This window comes from Myodes glareolus, chromosome 24 (genome assembly GCF_982192425.1).
Source record: "Myodes glareolus chromosome 24, mMyoGla1.1, whole genome shotgun sequence".
Classification (NCBI taxonomy): Eukaryota; Metazoa; Chordata; class Mammalia; order Rodentia; family Cricetidae; genus Myodes; species Myodes glareolus.
Window position 1 is genome coordinate 49,558,926 of NC_142049.1, and position 15,785 is coordinate 49,574,710.

The 15,785-nt window shown below is 50.3% G+C and overlaps 1 protein-coding gene across 6 annotated transcripts in view; it reads right to left on the reverse strand.

The window, feature by feature from the left end:
- Positions 1 to 15,785, reverse strand: part of Vrk3 (VRK serine/threonine kinase 3) — a 31,846-nt gene that overhangs the window by 2,123 nt on the left and 13,938 nt on the right. The window contains exons 5-13 of one of the 6 annotated variants that reach the window (XM_087901376.1): positions 13,730 to 13,924; positions 12,272 to 12,336; positions 10,385 to 10,451; positions 9,192 to 9,339; positions 8,478 to 8,583; positions 6,567 to 6,659; positions 5,469 to 5,601; positions 4,308 to 4,428; positions 1,381 to 1,439 (exon numbers count right to left, since the gene is read on the reverse strand). In XM_087901376.1, the coding sequence (XP_087757502.1) occupies positions 1,381 to 1,439; positions 4,308 to 4,428; positions 5,469 to 5,601; positions 6,567 to 6,659; positions 8,478 to 8,583; positions 9,192 to 9,339; positions 10,385 to 10,451; positions 12,272 to 12,336; positions 13,730 to 13,924 (987 nt within the window). The other 5 variants (XM_087901377.1, XM_087901380.1, XM_087901379.1 and 2 more) reach the window with 5 other exon arrangements.

Sequence of the window (15,785 nt, forward strand, 5' to 3'; positions counted from 1 at the left end):
GCTCGCCATGCCTGGAGAGGCCAGAGAACTGGAGGGTTGGGTCTCATCGCCCACCTTATCTGAGCACTGCCTCGTGGCGTGCCGCTGTGCACAGGCAGCTGTCACGAACTTCAGGACTTCTACTTCTGCCTTCTGTCTCGAGATGGGGATACTGGCTTATGGAAATACGTACTGCACCTGGCTTCACGTGGGCTCAGGGGATTGGAGCTCAGGCCTCACACTTACATGTTAAACACTTGGCCCACAGTGAGCCATCTCCCCAGACTATAATTCAGTTTTAAAGTCAAAGATATTATGGACTTTTTAATTACAAAAAAAACCCCTTACCAAATCTTAAAAGATGGCTGGAGGCATACACCTTTGGTCTCAGTACTTGAGGCAGGCAAATACAGGTAAGAGCCTGTCTCAAACAACCAAATTCTACAAATTTTAATTTAAGAAACCTCCACAATCTACCTGTCTCAAGCAAGGAAAACAAGAAACCTAATCTCGGTAATACAATTCTATTAAAAAATGATAAGGCCTGCCAGGTAGTGGAGGTGCACGCCTTTACTCCCAGCACTTGGGAGGCAAAGGCAGGTGGATCTCTGTGAGTCTGAGGCCAGCCTGGTCTACAGAGTGCATTCCAGGACAGCCAGGGCTATACAGAAAGGCTCTGTCTCACAAACCAAAACCAAACCGCCCCCCCCAAAAAAAATCCAAAACAAAAATTACAGGCCATCAATATGGCTTAGTGGGTGAAGACACTTGCCACCAAGGCTGAGTTTGAGCCTCAGGAAAGAGCACTGAAGTTGTCTTCTTACCTCCACACCCAGGCTGTGACACACACACACACACACACACACACACACACTCTAAATAAAAGTAAAAGTAAAGAAATAAAAACAAACAAACAAACAAGAAACTATATGTGAATGCAGGCATGGTGCTTGCCTGTAATCCCAGAACTCTGGAGGTGGAGGAAGGAGGAGCATGATTTCAAGGCCAGCCTGGGGTACACAGTGAGTCTGAGGTCAGTCTAGGTTGGCATAGGAGACCCTATATCAAATTAAATAAACAAAATGTATAAAGTTCAATTAAAAGTAAAAGAAAAACTATGTATAGAGGTTAGGGATATGGCCCAGTGTGAGCCGTTGCCTGGCAGACACCAGTCCTGGATTCCACTCTCAGCTTCAAATCAACCCAAGAATTATGTGTGTGTGTTCAGTTATTCTTGGGAGACATTACACATTTCTACATGTTTTCTGTTTGTTTCCTACAAGAGGCACACATAGTGCACATGTAATTGGGAAAACTCAAAGAAGAAAAACATAGTAGGTAAAGAAAGGTCTCCAAGCCGTGAGGCCTGCCTGCCCATCCTCTCTAGGACATAGGACATACCTGAGACCCTGTTCCAGCGGCCACACAGTCCCACGAAAAGCTCAGGGCTGCCCAGATACCTTCAGGGGAGAAGCACATGGAAAAGGAAAGTGATGTGTCCTTAGGGTGAAGAGTCCTTAGCCGGGCAGTGGTGGCGCACGCTTTTAAGCCCAGTACTCAGGAGGCAGAGGCAGGCGGATCTTTGTGAGTTCAAGGCCAGCCTGGTCAACTGGATCTTTGTGAGTTCAAGGCCAGCCTGGTCAATGAGAGCTAGTTCCAGGACAGGCTCCAAAGCTACAGAGAAACCCTGTCTCGAAACCCCCCCCCAAAAAAATGAGGTGTCCTCTATACACACACACACACACACACACAGCATGCACACATGTGTGTGTACACAAACAAACACACCCAATGACCACACACTTCTCAAGTGTGGTACTTATGTATTTATGTCTTAACAGATTTGCCTCGAGAACTCAATTAATGGACCCAGAACCACAGTGATGTGGGATGGCCTTCTGTATGCGTGAATATGTTTTATTACCATTGGTTAATAAAGGTGATTTGGCCAGTAGCCAGGCTGAATAGAGTCAGGTGGGAAATCCAAGCAAAGATACAGGGGAAAAGAAGGCAGAGTCTGGGAGGTGCCAGCAGCCATAGGAGTAAGGTGCCAGAGCATTACCAGTAAGCCCATGGGGCAGGTGGTGATACAATTAACAGAAATGGGTTAAGTTGTAAGTAGTTAATGAGCCTTAGCTCATAGTCCACGCAGTTTGCAATCAGTAGTACGCCTCTGAGTTCATGTGTGTGAACTGGTGGGCAGGAGAGAAACCTTCAGTCACATCACAGTCCAGCTCCCAAACTTCTGCTCACAGTAGCTCCATCAACTAGTTAACACGCAACCTTCACAGTATTATCAAAGTTTTAGTGTTCTGAGGCCTAATGTCGTGTGGCCCAGGCTGGCCTTTAATTCACTCTAGTTGAGCTTTTGATCCTCCTGCCTCTACCTCCTCATGCTGGGATTACAGGTGTTAGGCACATGCTGTCCTGAGCTATGCCCAGGTCTAGGAATCTGCATGTCTGGTGACTGTGTGAGATCACAGGCAAACACCCAATTCCACAAGACTGGATTAGTTGTTAAAGATACCTTCAGTAGGATGACAATTAGAAATATTTTAATATGTGAGGATGGACCACACATGCAAACACTCCCTAAGCCCCCACCCCACTGGTTCTCTATTAGACTCCAGGCTGGCCTCCACCATCCACCTCCTCTCCTGCCTCCCAGTCAAGCTTTCTCAAGGCCTCCCTCTGGGTCTTAGTTCCTACTATGCTCCTTCCTGGCTATACCTAATTCAAGCCTCCTACTCTGTGACTCTGGAAGGGCGATATGGTCTCTCTCTGACCAGCCACAGCCCTACCCCTTCATGCTCACAGCCTGCCTGTGACTCCCCAGTGCAGAGTAAAGAACACAATGCCCACCAGCAGCCCCTGTGGCCTGGTCTCCATCATATCTGCCTGCCTCACAGGCCTCATTGCCACTCACTGCTTTCTGCACCTGGGAAGAGGGCATCTCTGTTCCCTCACTGCTCTGGGCCACCATCCTTACCTGCTGACTGCTCCTTGCTACTTCACCGTTGTGTCCACACTCAAGCCCAGGCTGGCTCAGAGTATTCCTTACTGCTTATGGCACCACTAGATCTTGGACACCCACAGCATATTCTCTGTTGCCAGGGGATGTGGGAGCAGATACGGACATAAGGAAACTAGATTCATGTTGCAGAGTCAAGGCTCTCCACCTGAGACACAAGCCAGCACCTGCTAGAGCTGCAGTGTTTGCAGGCTTCCTGGTTTGTTCCTAATCCAAGCCACAGGAGCATCTTGCTAACCTGCCACTCTGGCCTTTTAGCCTTTGGGCCACCTGCTCACTCCACTGGGCTTCATTTCAAAAGGAAACTATTCTCCTGCTGTGGAAAAAGCACCACATGTTGTGGCTGAACAGGAGAGTTACTGGCACATGCCATGGAGTTATACTACCCCAAGAACAGGAAGCAAAGCAGCCTGAGGGTGTTCCCTGGGTGCTCCCTCTTTTCTCAGAGATCTCATCCTCCAAAGGCCCCACTGAGAATCCTAGAGACAGCCTAAAGGCTTGATCTCTGGACTTCGGCAGCCTGTGAAGTCCATCCTGGATGGTCGCAGGACCTACTGCCATCCAGTCTGGACAGGTCCAGGACCTTCAGGGAATTCCCAGGGCTGGTGTCTAATGTCCTTGTGCTGAGCAACACACTCCACAGACCCTGCCACATTTCCTCACCATATGGCAGACCCTGACGCCAACATCTAACTGTCCTCGGTACAGAGTGCTTCCTTTCAAAGCCATTTTTGTTTCCCTGGTGGCCCACAGTGCCCAGTCCCAGAGCGGGTTTCCTGCTGCTATCCTTGGTGCTGAGCCCCAGTCCACTGCTTCCCTCTGCCCTTACCAGCTGCTTAAAGAACAGCTGTTAGGGCCTGAAGACTCTTACGCCGAGACCAAAGTCTGTCCTGGGGCATGGAAGCAGGGTGCCTAGGGGTGCACGTCATATGAATGAGTTGTGGTGTCTTGCATGCAATGAGCATGAAGCCTGTGCAGAGTTCACTCACCTCCTAACCCATCACAGCTCGTGACTTGGGTGCTACACAGCAGTCCATGGTGAGGATCACGGGGGCTCACAGAAGTCAAAGTACTAATCCAGTTCCCAGAAGAGTGGAGCCAGAAGCCAACCGTGGGTGGCACGGCCATAGAGCCCACACTCTCCTCTGTTAGAATATACCTCAGAGACTTTACTTGAGGGCTGTGGTTCTGTGGGTGGCTGCCTTCCCACCCCTCAGCTTCCTGCTGGGATCTGAATTCCTCCCCTCCCTGAATAGGTGCTGGGCTACGACTGGGTGCTGTAGACCCTTAGACTCACTTCTGCTTCTGCCTAGTGATCTCCTCGGTGTTGGGAAGGCAGCTTGTCCATGGCAGTGACCCATAAAGCCACTTGAGCATACAGTAGCCCAAGGTCTGGAGGTCACTGCGGCGGGAGGGCCCTGGGGAGAAAAGGGAGAGGTGGTGGCTCAGTCTGGATGCTCCTCCTCTTCCCGTGTCTATCCCTAACCTTCCATCAACCAGTCATGAAGACTGTCTTGGCCGTCATGCTCAGTGCCCAGCTGCTCTTACTCGCCCCATGACTCTCACATACTGTGTTACCTGTCACCTACTTCAGCACCGAGTCATCTTATGTTAAAACAATCCAATGAGCTCTGAGGGCCTGTGTACCAGGCCTGGCCTCCCAAACAGACTGGAGTTCATTTCCCATCCAGTTAAGTGGGAAAAGATTGCAGCATGGAGCTACCTCATCACAGAGACAGAACAGGGCAGACCCAGCAGCATGAGGCGGGACGTTCCTTTGGCCTCCTAAGTCACTGCTGAGGCAGCTGTGCGCTAAGCGCAGCAGCAGCAGCTTCCCCTCCTGACTGGTGCAGTATGGGCACCAGCCCTGCTCAGAGACTCGTCTAATGGAAGCAGATGTGCAGGCAGGTGGATGATCATGATACTGACATTCAAGAAAGGGGATGGAGAATCTGCCTAGGGCGGTCACCCCTCCGGCACACTTCCCATGGAAAACCGGGTCCTTCTTGTTCAGTGCTTAACTCTCATGACACCATACAGATCTCATGCTCAGTAATGGATGGCCCCACTTCTCCACCTACATTCCTAGGCGACTCTATGGTAGCACTCATCACCTCTGGAAGTACGACAAAGCTGCCTACCTTTGTCCTAAATCCCACATTCCCACTGCTCCAAGGCCACCATCCAGTTCTCCTTGGTGCTGATGGGGACAAACCCTTCACATGGCCAGGATACTGCTTATATTCCCGGTCTCTATCACGGCACCTTTCCTGACCCTTTATTTCTGGGGTCTCCTGCCTAGGACTGAAAATGCACGGAGCTGCCCAGGATGAGGAGTGTGTCATGGTGTTGAGCCCCTCACCACATCCCTTGTTAATGTCCACACTAGTGAACTCCAGATCCCCCTCACTGCATCCCTTGTGAATGTCCACACTAGTGAACTCCAGGTCCCCCTCACCGCATCCCTTGTGAATGTCCACACTAATGAACTCCAGGTCTCCCTCGTGGGGGCTCCTGCTGCCTTCTTTGTAGGTCACGTGTTTACCACCTGGGCAGTAGCGGAAGGTAAAGCCATAGCCCATCAGGGTCACCTGTGGACAAAGAGGCACACAGACCTGAGATTAGGACTGCAGCCTTGTGGGCACAGATGCCTGTGTCAGCAGCTGTCTATAGCTGACAGCATTAAAGGGGAAGGTGTGCAGCTGCCTATTGGTGCAGAAGGTTAGGCATAAACTCAGCTGCATCCCTACTTTGGACCTCAGGTGAGAATGAACATCATGGTGGACCAAGTAGTGGGGACTGCTCGCCTCACAGTGGCTGGGGATCAGGGAGAGCAATGGAGGGGAAACAAGGACAAGACAAAATTTATCCTTGAAAGGCCAGATCCTGGAGCCCCACTCCTGATTTCCAAAGTATGACTCCATCAATAAATAAGTCTAGTCTAGTGTGGCATCAGGGTCCTTTGATCTGGGCACTCACAAACCCCAACTCTGGGAACTGAGCCTGGACTTCCAGCACTCCACCCACCTCAGCCTCTAAAGCACCACCAGCCCACCAGCCTCTGGAGACATGCTTCACTCCCAAATTGTAACACTGACTGTGTTTGGTGTTTGGGGACGGTCTCACATAGGCCAGGCTGACACAGAACTCTGTATGTGGTTGAAGGTGACTCAACTTTTTGTTGCTGCTGCTGTTTGAGATAGGGTCTCTACATAGCCCTGGCTGTGCTGGAACTCATTACAAAGACTAGGCTGTCCTTGAATTTACAGGGATAACTTGCCTCTACCTCCCAAGTGCTGGGATTAAAGGCATGCACTACTACACCTGGGTTTGAGTGACTGAACTCCCGGTCCTCCTGTATTCACTCCCTGAATGCTGGGAAGACAGCTGAATGGCAACATGCTCTATTTATCTGGTCTCAGAGATGGAACTCAAGGTTCTATGCACGTTGGGCAAGTACTCTACCAATGGAGCCACATCCCCAGCAGCACAAAAGGGGTGTTCATGCATGTGTGCGTGTGTGCATGCATGTGTGCTGGAGCGGTCTGGCTCTTACCTGGCTTAGATCCTTGGGATTCACAAAGACATTCTCAGCCGTCAGGTTCCCGTGAACATACTCATTTTCATGGATGAACTCTAGAGCATCCAGCTGGAGGGGGAAGATGTCGAGGTGGCATGACTTGACAGAGTCATGACAAATAGGAAAGGAGCAACACTAGCAACCTAGGGACACCAGACTGTGGACTGAAAGGGGTTCCTACCAAGTTCTAGTATAGCATGAGGCAGTTCACTGAGTTAGCATGCTTGGTCATGGCTCAAGTTAGACTATCTAAAGAATTCAGCAGTTATCCAGACATGGTGGCACAAGCCTTTAATCCCAGCACTCTGGAGGCAGAGGCAGGCTGATCTCTGTGAGTTCAAGGCCAGCCTGATCTACAGAGCTAGTTCCAGGACAGCAGGACTGTTACACAGAGAAACCGTGTCTCAAAAAGTCCAGAAAAAAAACCCCAGCAGTTAGCTGATGCCTGTTTTCCATCCACCTCCTGTGATTTAAAGTCTGCAGAAGTCACCAGCACCTCCAACACTAGAGCCCCGCTCGTGTTTCTGAGAGTGAAGAGGCTAACTGCCAAGCCCCTTACTGGGGTTCTGTAGTAGCTCTGCTGCTGAGCGGCATCCCTTCCCAGCAATCTCTACCTGCATCTCCAGACAGACTTTCACACTGAACTCCGAACTGTCATAAGGAGCCATCTGGGTGTCAGTCACATCCTGCTTGTATCTCCAGAGCCCTACTTGACCCTGGGGCCACTTGTTCTATACTCTTCCCCTGGCCAGGATGTTCTGCAATCACCATCCTCACTTGAGCCTTCATCCCTCCTCAAGTTTCCTTGCTCCAATTCAACCCCACATGGCTTGCGGGTCTTTTTGCTTCACCTGTCCAGCTTTCTTTCTCACTGCCCCCAGCAGCCCCTGTTCCTCACCTGGCATTCGTACTGTGTGTGATGGACTTGCTGGCTGTTCTCTGCAGCCTCCTCCACACTACAGATGATGCTAGGATACTCACGTCACCTAATAAGACACCACCCCCGTGCTGCTTACATCTCTCCAGCTATGTCATCTGGCTCCACACTCTTTATTAAGCAGGGGTCATTTCTTTCTTGTTGTTTTTCGAGACAGGGTTGCTCTGTTTAGCCCTAGCTGTCCTGGAACTTGCTCTGTAGACCAGATTACCTTGAACTCAAAGATCTACCTGCGTCTGTCTCCCTGGTGCTGGGATTAAAGGTGTGTGCCACCACTGCCTGGCAAGCAGGGGTCATTTCTGAAAGCCAACTGTCTGCCAGAGCTCTGTCTACTTAACTGTGAGAATGAAGACAAGACGACAGGATGGCAGCCAGAGAAAGCTGGGTACCGGGTGACTCTTTAGTGAGCGCACGAGGGGTGAAGAGTGAGTGAGGCGGCCCCAGCCCCGGGCGCCTGAGTGCGGGGTCCCCAGCTGGCAGAACTGTTGGAGGACGCGCTCCTGGCTGGGCTCGAGGCTTCACAGCCTCCTTGCACTGGCGCTGGCTCAGCTTCTCCTCCGCCTGCTGACTGTCACGCCACTCTAACTCTGCCACCGTGAGCCCAAAGAAACCTTTCTTCCTGAAGTGGTCCTTGGCCACAGTGTCTTATCACAGCAATAAAAAAGTAAGTAAGACACAAGCCTTGGCCCAAGCTGCCTCCTTAGTCTGGAAAGTTCTCTCCTACACACCAACGCCATTCTTCCACCCAGCATCTTAATCGTTCCCATTCACCCTGAGAGTCCAGGCTCCACGACCTGCACCTTTTGTTCCAGGCTGATCCTGCAGGATATCATCACCCACCCAAGTAGACCACTGGTGTTCTGCCTCTGTGTGCCCATGAAGATAAGTTACTCTGCCTGATGGGGAAGCTGGGATTTGAAGAGGAGGAGGAGTGGTTCTGAGGCACATACCAGCCTGCAGGCCACCTGCAGCACACATCTCTCTGATACCACATGCTTCGGGTTATCATCCAGGGCTGACTGAAGGTTCCTCCCCAGGCTGGGGAACACCAGGAACCTAGAAGACAGAATCATGGGAGCTACAAGCCCTACAAGGTTTCCCACAGGAATTGGGCAGGGTGAGTTAGGACACCTGTTTCCGCCAGTGCTAGTCTATAGCTGTGTATTTCTGCCTTTGAGCTCCCTGTCCCCCTTCCCTGTAAGTTCTCACAATGCCCTGGAGCAGCTATGGGGACTGAGGTTCTTCACCCCTTAGTCCTTGACCAAACTGTAAAGAATCCCATTTGCTTTCACCAGTTCCCACATCCCAGCTCTCAGCAAGCAGGGAGCCTCGTAGGTATGCCGGCCCTCCCTTACTCTTGGGTCTCTTAGCCTTCACTCTCTTTGCTACTTGTTCCACTTTGCTTTCTTCCCTTCCGCTCTGCTGCCCAGAAAGGAACAATTACGGGCAGTGAGACTTTGCTGGAAGAGGTGCTGAGGTCACCTGCTGCTCTCTAAGTTCAGCTGAATAAATTCCTCACTTGCAAAGCTGGACCTACCCTGGTCATATAAGCCACAGCCCCACTCTGAAGAAGGGCATAGATGTCCCCCTGAGAAAGCCTACTTATGCAGCAGAGGGGTCACTGGCTGGGGTAAGGAGTGGCGACAGCAAGTGAGGTGACTCACCTGTACTTGTCCTGGTGAATGCCAAAGCCAATGCAGGTGGGGATGGCCAGGAGCGGAACCAAGCACTGCTTCTTCCATTTGTTCACTGCATGACGTAGAGACTCAGGGTCAGACTCACGGTCAGATGCCAGGTCCATAGGAACAACCCCTGATTAGGCCAGAAGCAGAGAGCCCAGACCAGACTCTGATCCTCAATGGTGACAGTGAGAAGAGGTGGGCACAGTGTGGGCACATCTGTGAACCACGTCTGCCAGTAATTGCTGAGCAAGAATGCACAAAGCTGGCATGAGGGGAAGAGGTTAAGAGCATGAGCTTTGACGGGCTCGACTGGTAGAGTGCCTCCCTAGCACGTATAATGTCCTGGGTCCCATCCTCAGTACTGCATAAAATCAAATGTGCTGGAGCACACTGGTAATCCCACTAATCAGGAGGTGGACGCAGGAAGATCAGGAGTTCAAGGTTATCCCTGACTACATTTCAAGTTCAAGAAACCCAGGGCTACATGAAACCCAGTTTCAAAATAATGAAAGAAAGAAAAGGAAGAAGGGAGGGAGGACAGGGTGATCTCTGAGTTTACACGCAAAGTTGTTAAGATTAGCAGGAATCTAACAGCCACAGAAAGCATCACTGCCCCTGGGCCAGTGCAGAGGAGTTGGGTGGACTGAGACCTGGCCAGGTGTGGGCTGGCAGGGGTCCAGGGTAGCTGGTAGTTCAGCTCCGACCTATGGGGTAAATACTTCCCAGCAGGCCAGTGTCGGCAGCAGCACCACGGGAATGAGCGCAGCTGGAGAGGGGCAGAGCAGGCAGTGCCATCTGAGCACATGACAGAGTTAGTCAACACACGGAGCATGGCTAACAGAACAGAAAAAGTATTACCAGGCATTATGTGTTTGTTTTGAAAGTAACCAATTTTTAATTAAAAATTTCCCTAAGAATTTGTGATGTGATTGTCATATAGTGTGCTGACAATCACCATTTTTGTCTCCAGAGCTGTCTTCTGAGGCCAGAGGGCTCAGGGTGATGGGAGTCAGGTTGTGGGTGCAGGAAGATGCATACCCATGTCTTTGATCACCACATCTTTAAATATCTTGAGGACCCTGTCACCTGACCCAGTGCTCCTGCCCAGTCACCCTGGAGCACCTTGTGGGCCCTAGCACCTGACTTAACTCTCTTGCACAGTCCCCGAGGAATACCTTGCATAGGCTTGGCTGCCCTCTGAAAGAAGTTCTGCTCGTTGAAAAGGCGCCCATCCTTGGAGTCCTGGGGGGTGAGAGGAGGGCAGAGGCTGTTATATCAAACTCCCTTAGATAAGGGCCCCAACTTCTCAGCCAGACCCCAGGGTTACACCAACAAACTGAGTGTCTTTCTGTCCCTTTATCAGGTCAGCACTGGAGAGTCCTGACTGAGCAGGCTGTGCTTCTCAGTACCCACCCCCTTGATTATTTCAGGGTAAGACCCACAAGTCTGCCCTAGACATGTGGCCCTTAGCTAAAAACTTAATTTCCCAGCCTCCTTTGCAATGAGGTACAGCTTCATGACCAAGTTTTGGCCAATAAGGACATGACCACCACTACCAGGGAATTCAGACCAACCTGGTCTCTGGTCTATGTATTAAGAACCAGTCTCAAAACAAAACAAAACAAAACAAAAAAACAAAAAAAAACCCTGGTGTATCAGGGGCTGAAGAGGTTCAATGGTTAAGAGGACTGGCTGCTCTTTCAGAGAATCCAGGTTTGGTTGCCAGAACCCACATCAGGCAGCTCACAACCACTTGTAACTCCAGCTCTAGGGGACCTGGCACCTCTTCTGGCCTTTGTGGGCACCAAACAAGCAAATGGTACAAAAGTATACATGCAGACAAAATACTTATTCACATAAAATATATATTTTAAAGATTGAATACACACACACCAGTCAAGCCAAATCTTTTAACTACATATGCTATTCTACCTTGGTTTTGAAGACCATAGCATTAAACACAGCCAGGTTTCTGTCCAACAGTCTTCCCTCTTTCTCTGTTCCCTTGGTCTCCCTTCCCTTCCTCCCCATCCTCCACAGCCCCGTATTCTTGTAGGACATGACCTCATGTACTCAATGCTGGCCTCAAACTCTTGATGTAGCTGAAGACTGAATCCTCCTGCCTCCACATTCTAAATGCTGGAATGACACGCATGAACCACACTGGCTTGTGCAGTGCTGCTGACAAACCCAGGATCTGTGTATTGGCAGCTACTATACTGAGGTGCATCCCTAATCCGACTCCTTTCTTCCTTTTTCCTGCTCCTTTCCCTCCCATCTCTCTCCATTCCTTTCTTCTGTCTGTTAATTTGGAATGAAGTGGCACCCTCAAAGACTGCTGACGGGATCCAGTGGCAGTGCACAGGATTGGGTATGTCACACAGAGACAGCTGGGGTGCATCACACAGAGACAGCTGGGGTGCGTCACATAGAGACAGCTGGGGTGCATCACACAGAGACAGCTGGGGGTCACACAGAACTTTGAAGCAGATGGCACTAGGCCTCAGGGGTCTGCACAGATACCATCCACTCCCACATTCTTTTGCTCATGCGCTCTCAGACTCTCTCTGCTTCCTGGCTGCCACAACGAGAACTGCTCTGGGCCACATCTTCCCCATATGATTGACAAGTGAGATGCTCTGCTTGGCAATACCCTCATATGATATACTCATATTTCTCAAATCAAGAACCAAATAAATCCCTCCTCCTTTGATGTGTTTTACACCGAAATACTGTCACATAAAGCTGACATGCACAGTGCCTGGCAAACACATTCTATGTAGGAGGCAGGCAGCAGTGGGCAGGCAGGCTCAGGAAGTCAGCAGTACTGATGCAGAAACTTGGAGCTAAGAGTGGAGAGTGTCACATGACCAGGAAGCATCATGTCTCACCTCTGCTCCCCAAAGTGAAGGAGTGTGCTTGGTCAGAGTCCCATGGCTCTTCACAGACTAGGAGTACCCTGTTTTCAGGGTTGGCTCCCCAGGCTGCGAGGGGACTCAGAAGTCAAGGGTTAATTTGAAAGCCCTGCACCCTCCCTTCTGAGCTTCCCCTGGACCACTCACCAGTTTGAGTGAGAATCTATACTTCTGAGTCCTTGATTCACAGGGGAGGGCAGAAGTGGGCTCAGCTGTGGAATGGCACAGAGAGAAACATCAGAACTTAAGGGGAGCGTTAGGGTCACCAATCCCCAAGCTGCTCAGAACCACAAGCCAGTTCTCTGGTTCCCATGGGAAGTGCATACTTTGTGCTCAACACCTATTCCTTTATGTGTATCTGCCTCCCTCCCTCCCCTCTCCAAAGTTCCAGAGATTAGGTAAATGTGACAGTTAGATTTGTCAATATGATACAATCTAGAATTAGCTGGGGAGAAAGTCTCAATGAGGGATTGTCTGCCCTGGGTTGGCCTGTGGGGGATTGTCTTAACTGATGGGGGAAGACTCAATCCACTGTGGGTGGCACGTTCTTTAAGAAGGGCCCCTGCGCTGTAAGAGTGGAGATATCAGGCAGAGCACAAGCAAGCATGCAAACATGCATTCCATTTTGTGTTCCTTTTTATGGCTGTGACCAGCCCCCCTCAAGTTTCTGCCTTATTTCCCTGCTATCATGAACTGGAACTGTGAACCCAACCCATTGCCTTCTCCCAGCAGAAGGGAAGCAGAACAGCCAGCCCTTCACCACACCCTGCACTGATGCCATCTTGACCATCAACTTGATGGGACTGAGGAGTAGCAAGGCTAGGGAAGCGCAGTTCCTGGAGACTCCCATGGCTTCCAGAGATGATGAGTCCTGTGGTGCGGGAGAATTGTCTGTATTCTGTCAATCATGTTTTAAATAAATGCTGATTGGCCAGGCAGGAGGTGTAGGTGGCAAAACCAGACAGGAAGTGGAAATGATGCAAAGGAGAGCAGGAGAATTCTGGGGAGGAGGAAGCTGATTCCTTACACTCCTGCCCAGATCACCGAAGCAGCAGGATGTGAGCTGCCCCACTGAAAAAGGTACCGAGCCACATGGCTAACATAGATCAGAAAAATGGGTTAATCAAGATGTGAGAGTTAGCCAGTAAGAAGCCTGACCTAACGGGCCAATCAGCTTTATAACTTATAGAAATCTCATGTGTGATTTTTCTCTGGGGCTAAACAGCTAGGGGGCCGGGCAGGACAGAAAACACAAACAAGCAGGGCCCCATCATGTTACAGTCCTGGGGCTCTGACCTCAAGGATGGGTGAGTTCTTTGGGGATTCAAATATAACAGCCTCACTGGGAGGAGGGGTCAAGCTAGAGGAAGGAGGCAACTGGAGTATGTCCCTGATGGCCACTCCTGGTCTTGGTCATCTCCTGTAACCCTTTCCTCTGGCTCCTGGGTACCTGGTCTGAGCTGCTCCGCTCTCCCTGTCCTGATGGACTAATACTGGTCAAACCCTGCGCCCTAGCTCATCTTTCCTCCTTCAAGTTGCTGTCCTTGTGCATTACACCTCCCGTGTCCTTGTGGTGTTTCCCCTGTGCACTGGGACAGCATGTACCTTCATAGAGAATGCCCTGGTCATCCCGGGTCTGGAGGGCCCCCAGTGTCCAGTGCTGCCCTTTCTTGTCTGTCAGTTTTGTCCCTGTGGGCAAAGCCTGGAGGTTGGTGGTCACCCGGCTCCGCTTCAGTGTCCGAGGACTTAGCCTGGAGGATTGGGGGCTGCCTCTGGGGGTTGAGGGTCTGCTCCAAGTACCTGCAGGGAGACGACCAGATAAAGAGAAAGCAGCAGAGAGAAGCAGGGCTGAGATCCTCTTCCTACTCATTTGGGGATTCTCCCTGTGTTGTGGGAAGGCTGTTCATTTGTTCCTGGCCACTTAAACCTGAAATAACCACACAGAAACTATATTAATTAAACCACTCCGTGGCCAATCACTATAGCATATTCCTAGCAAGCTCTTACATATTAAATTAACCCACTTCTTTTTTTTAATTAATTAATTAATTAATTTACTTATTATGTATACAATATTCTGTTTGCGTGTATGCCTTCAGGCCAGAAGAGGGCACTAGACCTCATTACAGATGGTTGTGAGCCACCATGTGGTTGCCGGGAATTGAACTCAGGACCTTTGGAAGAGCAAGCAATGCTCTTAACCACTGAGCCATCTCTCTAGCCCAAATTAACCCACTTCTACTATTTTATATTTATCATGAGGTTTGTGGCCTACCAGCAAGGTTCCAGCTGGCAGCTACATGGCCTCTAACTCTGCCTTCTTTCTCCCAGCATTTGGTTTAGTTTTCCCTGCCTACCTCTATTCTGCTCTGCCAGGCCCAAGACAGATTCTTTTTTTTTTTCTTAAGATTTATTTATTTATTTATTATACAACATTCTGCCTCCATGTATGCCCACATGCCAGAGGAGGGTGCCAGATCTCATTACAGATGGTTGTCAGCCACCATGTGATTGCTGGGAATCAAACTCAGGACCTCTGGAAGAGCAGCCAGTGCTCTTAACCACTGAGTCATCTCTCCAGCCCCCCCCCCCCCCCCCGCAAGACAGATTCTTTATTAACCAATAAAAGCAACACATGGACAGGACTTCCCACACCATCCCTTGACTCTCACAGAGCAGAATCTTTGTTCTACAGTATTGGAGACCCTCATGGGTCAGGTCTGGACCCCTCCCAGTGTGGTAGGGATTATGACCTAGATATGACCAGTCAGAATTGAATCAGAGATGAAGCAGTCAAGGTGGATACTGGGGCCAGAGAAGAGATAGGTGACTGGAAGAAGTCAAGGAAGGCTTTCTCGGGGAGGGTACATTAGAGCAGGCTCTTATTGGTAAATAGAAGTCTGTCCGGTAGAAAGGGCATTACAGACATTCACCCCAAAATACCCTGAAATGGGTCCTGGCTATGTGTTGAGCTATGCAGAGGGCTCAGGAAGCCCGGACATTGGGCCTCTCTTGCCTGGCTCTGACTGGGAAGACACATGAGTCCTGTATGGTCCTTTCCACCAAGAACATGCAGGACAGGTAGAGAGGCTGCAAGGGACACGGAACCAGAGGTGACAAGTGGACAAACGAGGGCAGGTCCAGCCAGAGGGGGAGTAGAGACCTCAATATCCACTCGCAAGCTCAGAAGTCCAAGACACCAGGTCTCTAAACAGGGAGAACTGGGGAGCATGTCAGGCCAGAGGTGGTGAAGGCAAGCTGGTCTGAGGGAACACAGAAGCAGAACTTAGAGATCGAGAGTCCCTCAAGTGGCTCATCTGATACTGGGATATGGAGTTAGAAACACAGTATGTGTTTTAAGTGGCAGGCTAGATATGGCTAGAGAAAGAAATCAAAAATTGGGAGCTAGAGATGAAGAAATTACTCAAAAACTGACTGTGATGGCATATTCCCATAATCCCAGTTCTTAGGAGGCTGAGCCAGGAGGACAGCTCTGAGTTTCAGGCCAGTTTAGGGCTACATAGAGAGAACCTGTCTCAAATACCAACAACAGAAATTGTCTAGAAAACATACAGAATGATAAATGAGCGCAGATGTAAGCGAGGTGCTGGGTTTGTGGAGTGGTCAGAGTCAAGGCAGGGGCAATGAATCCACTTGGAGG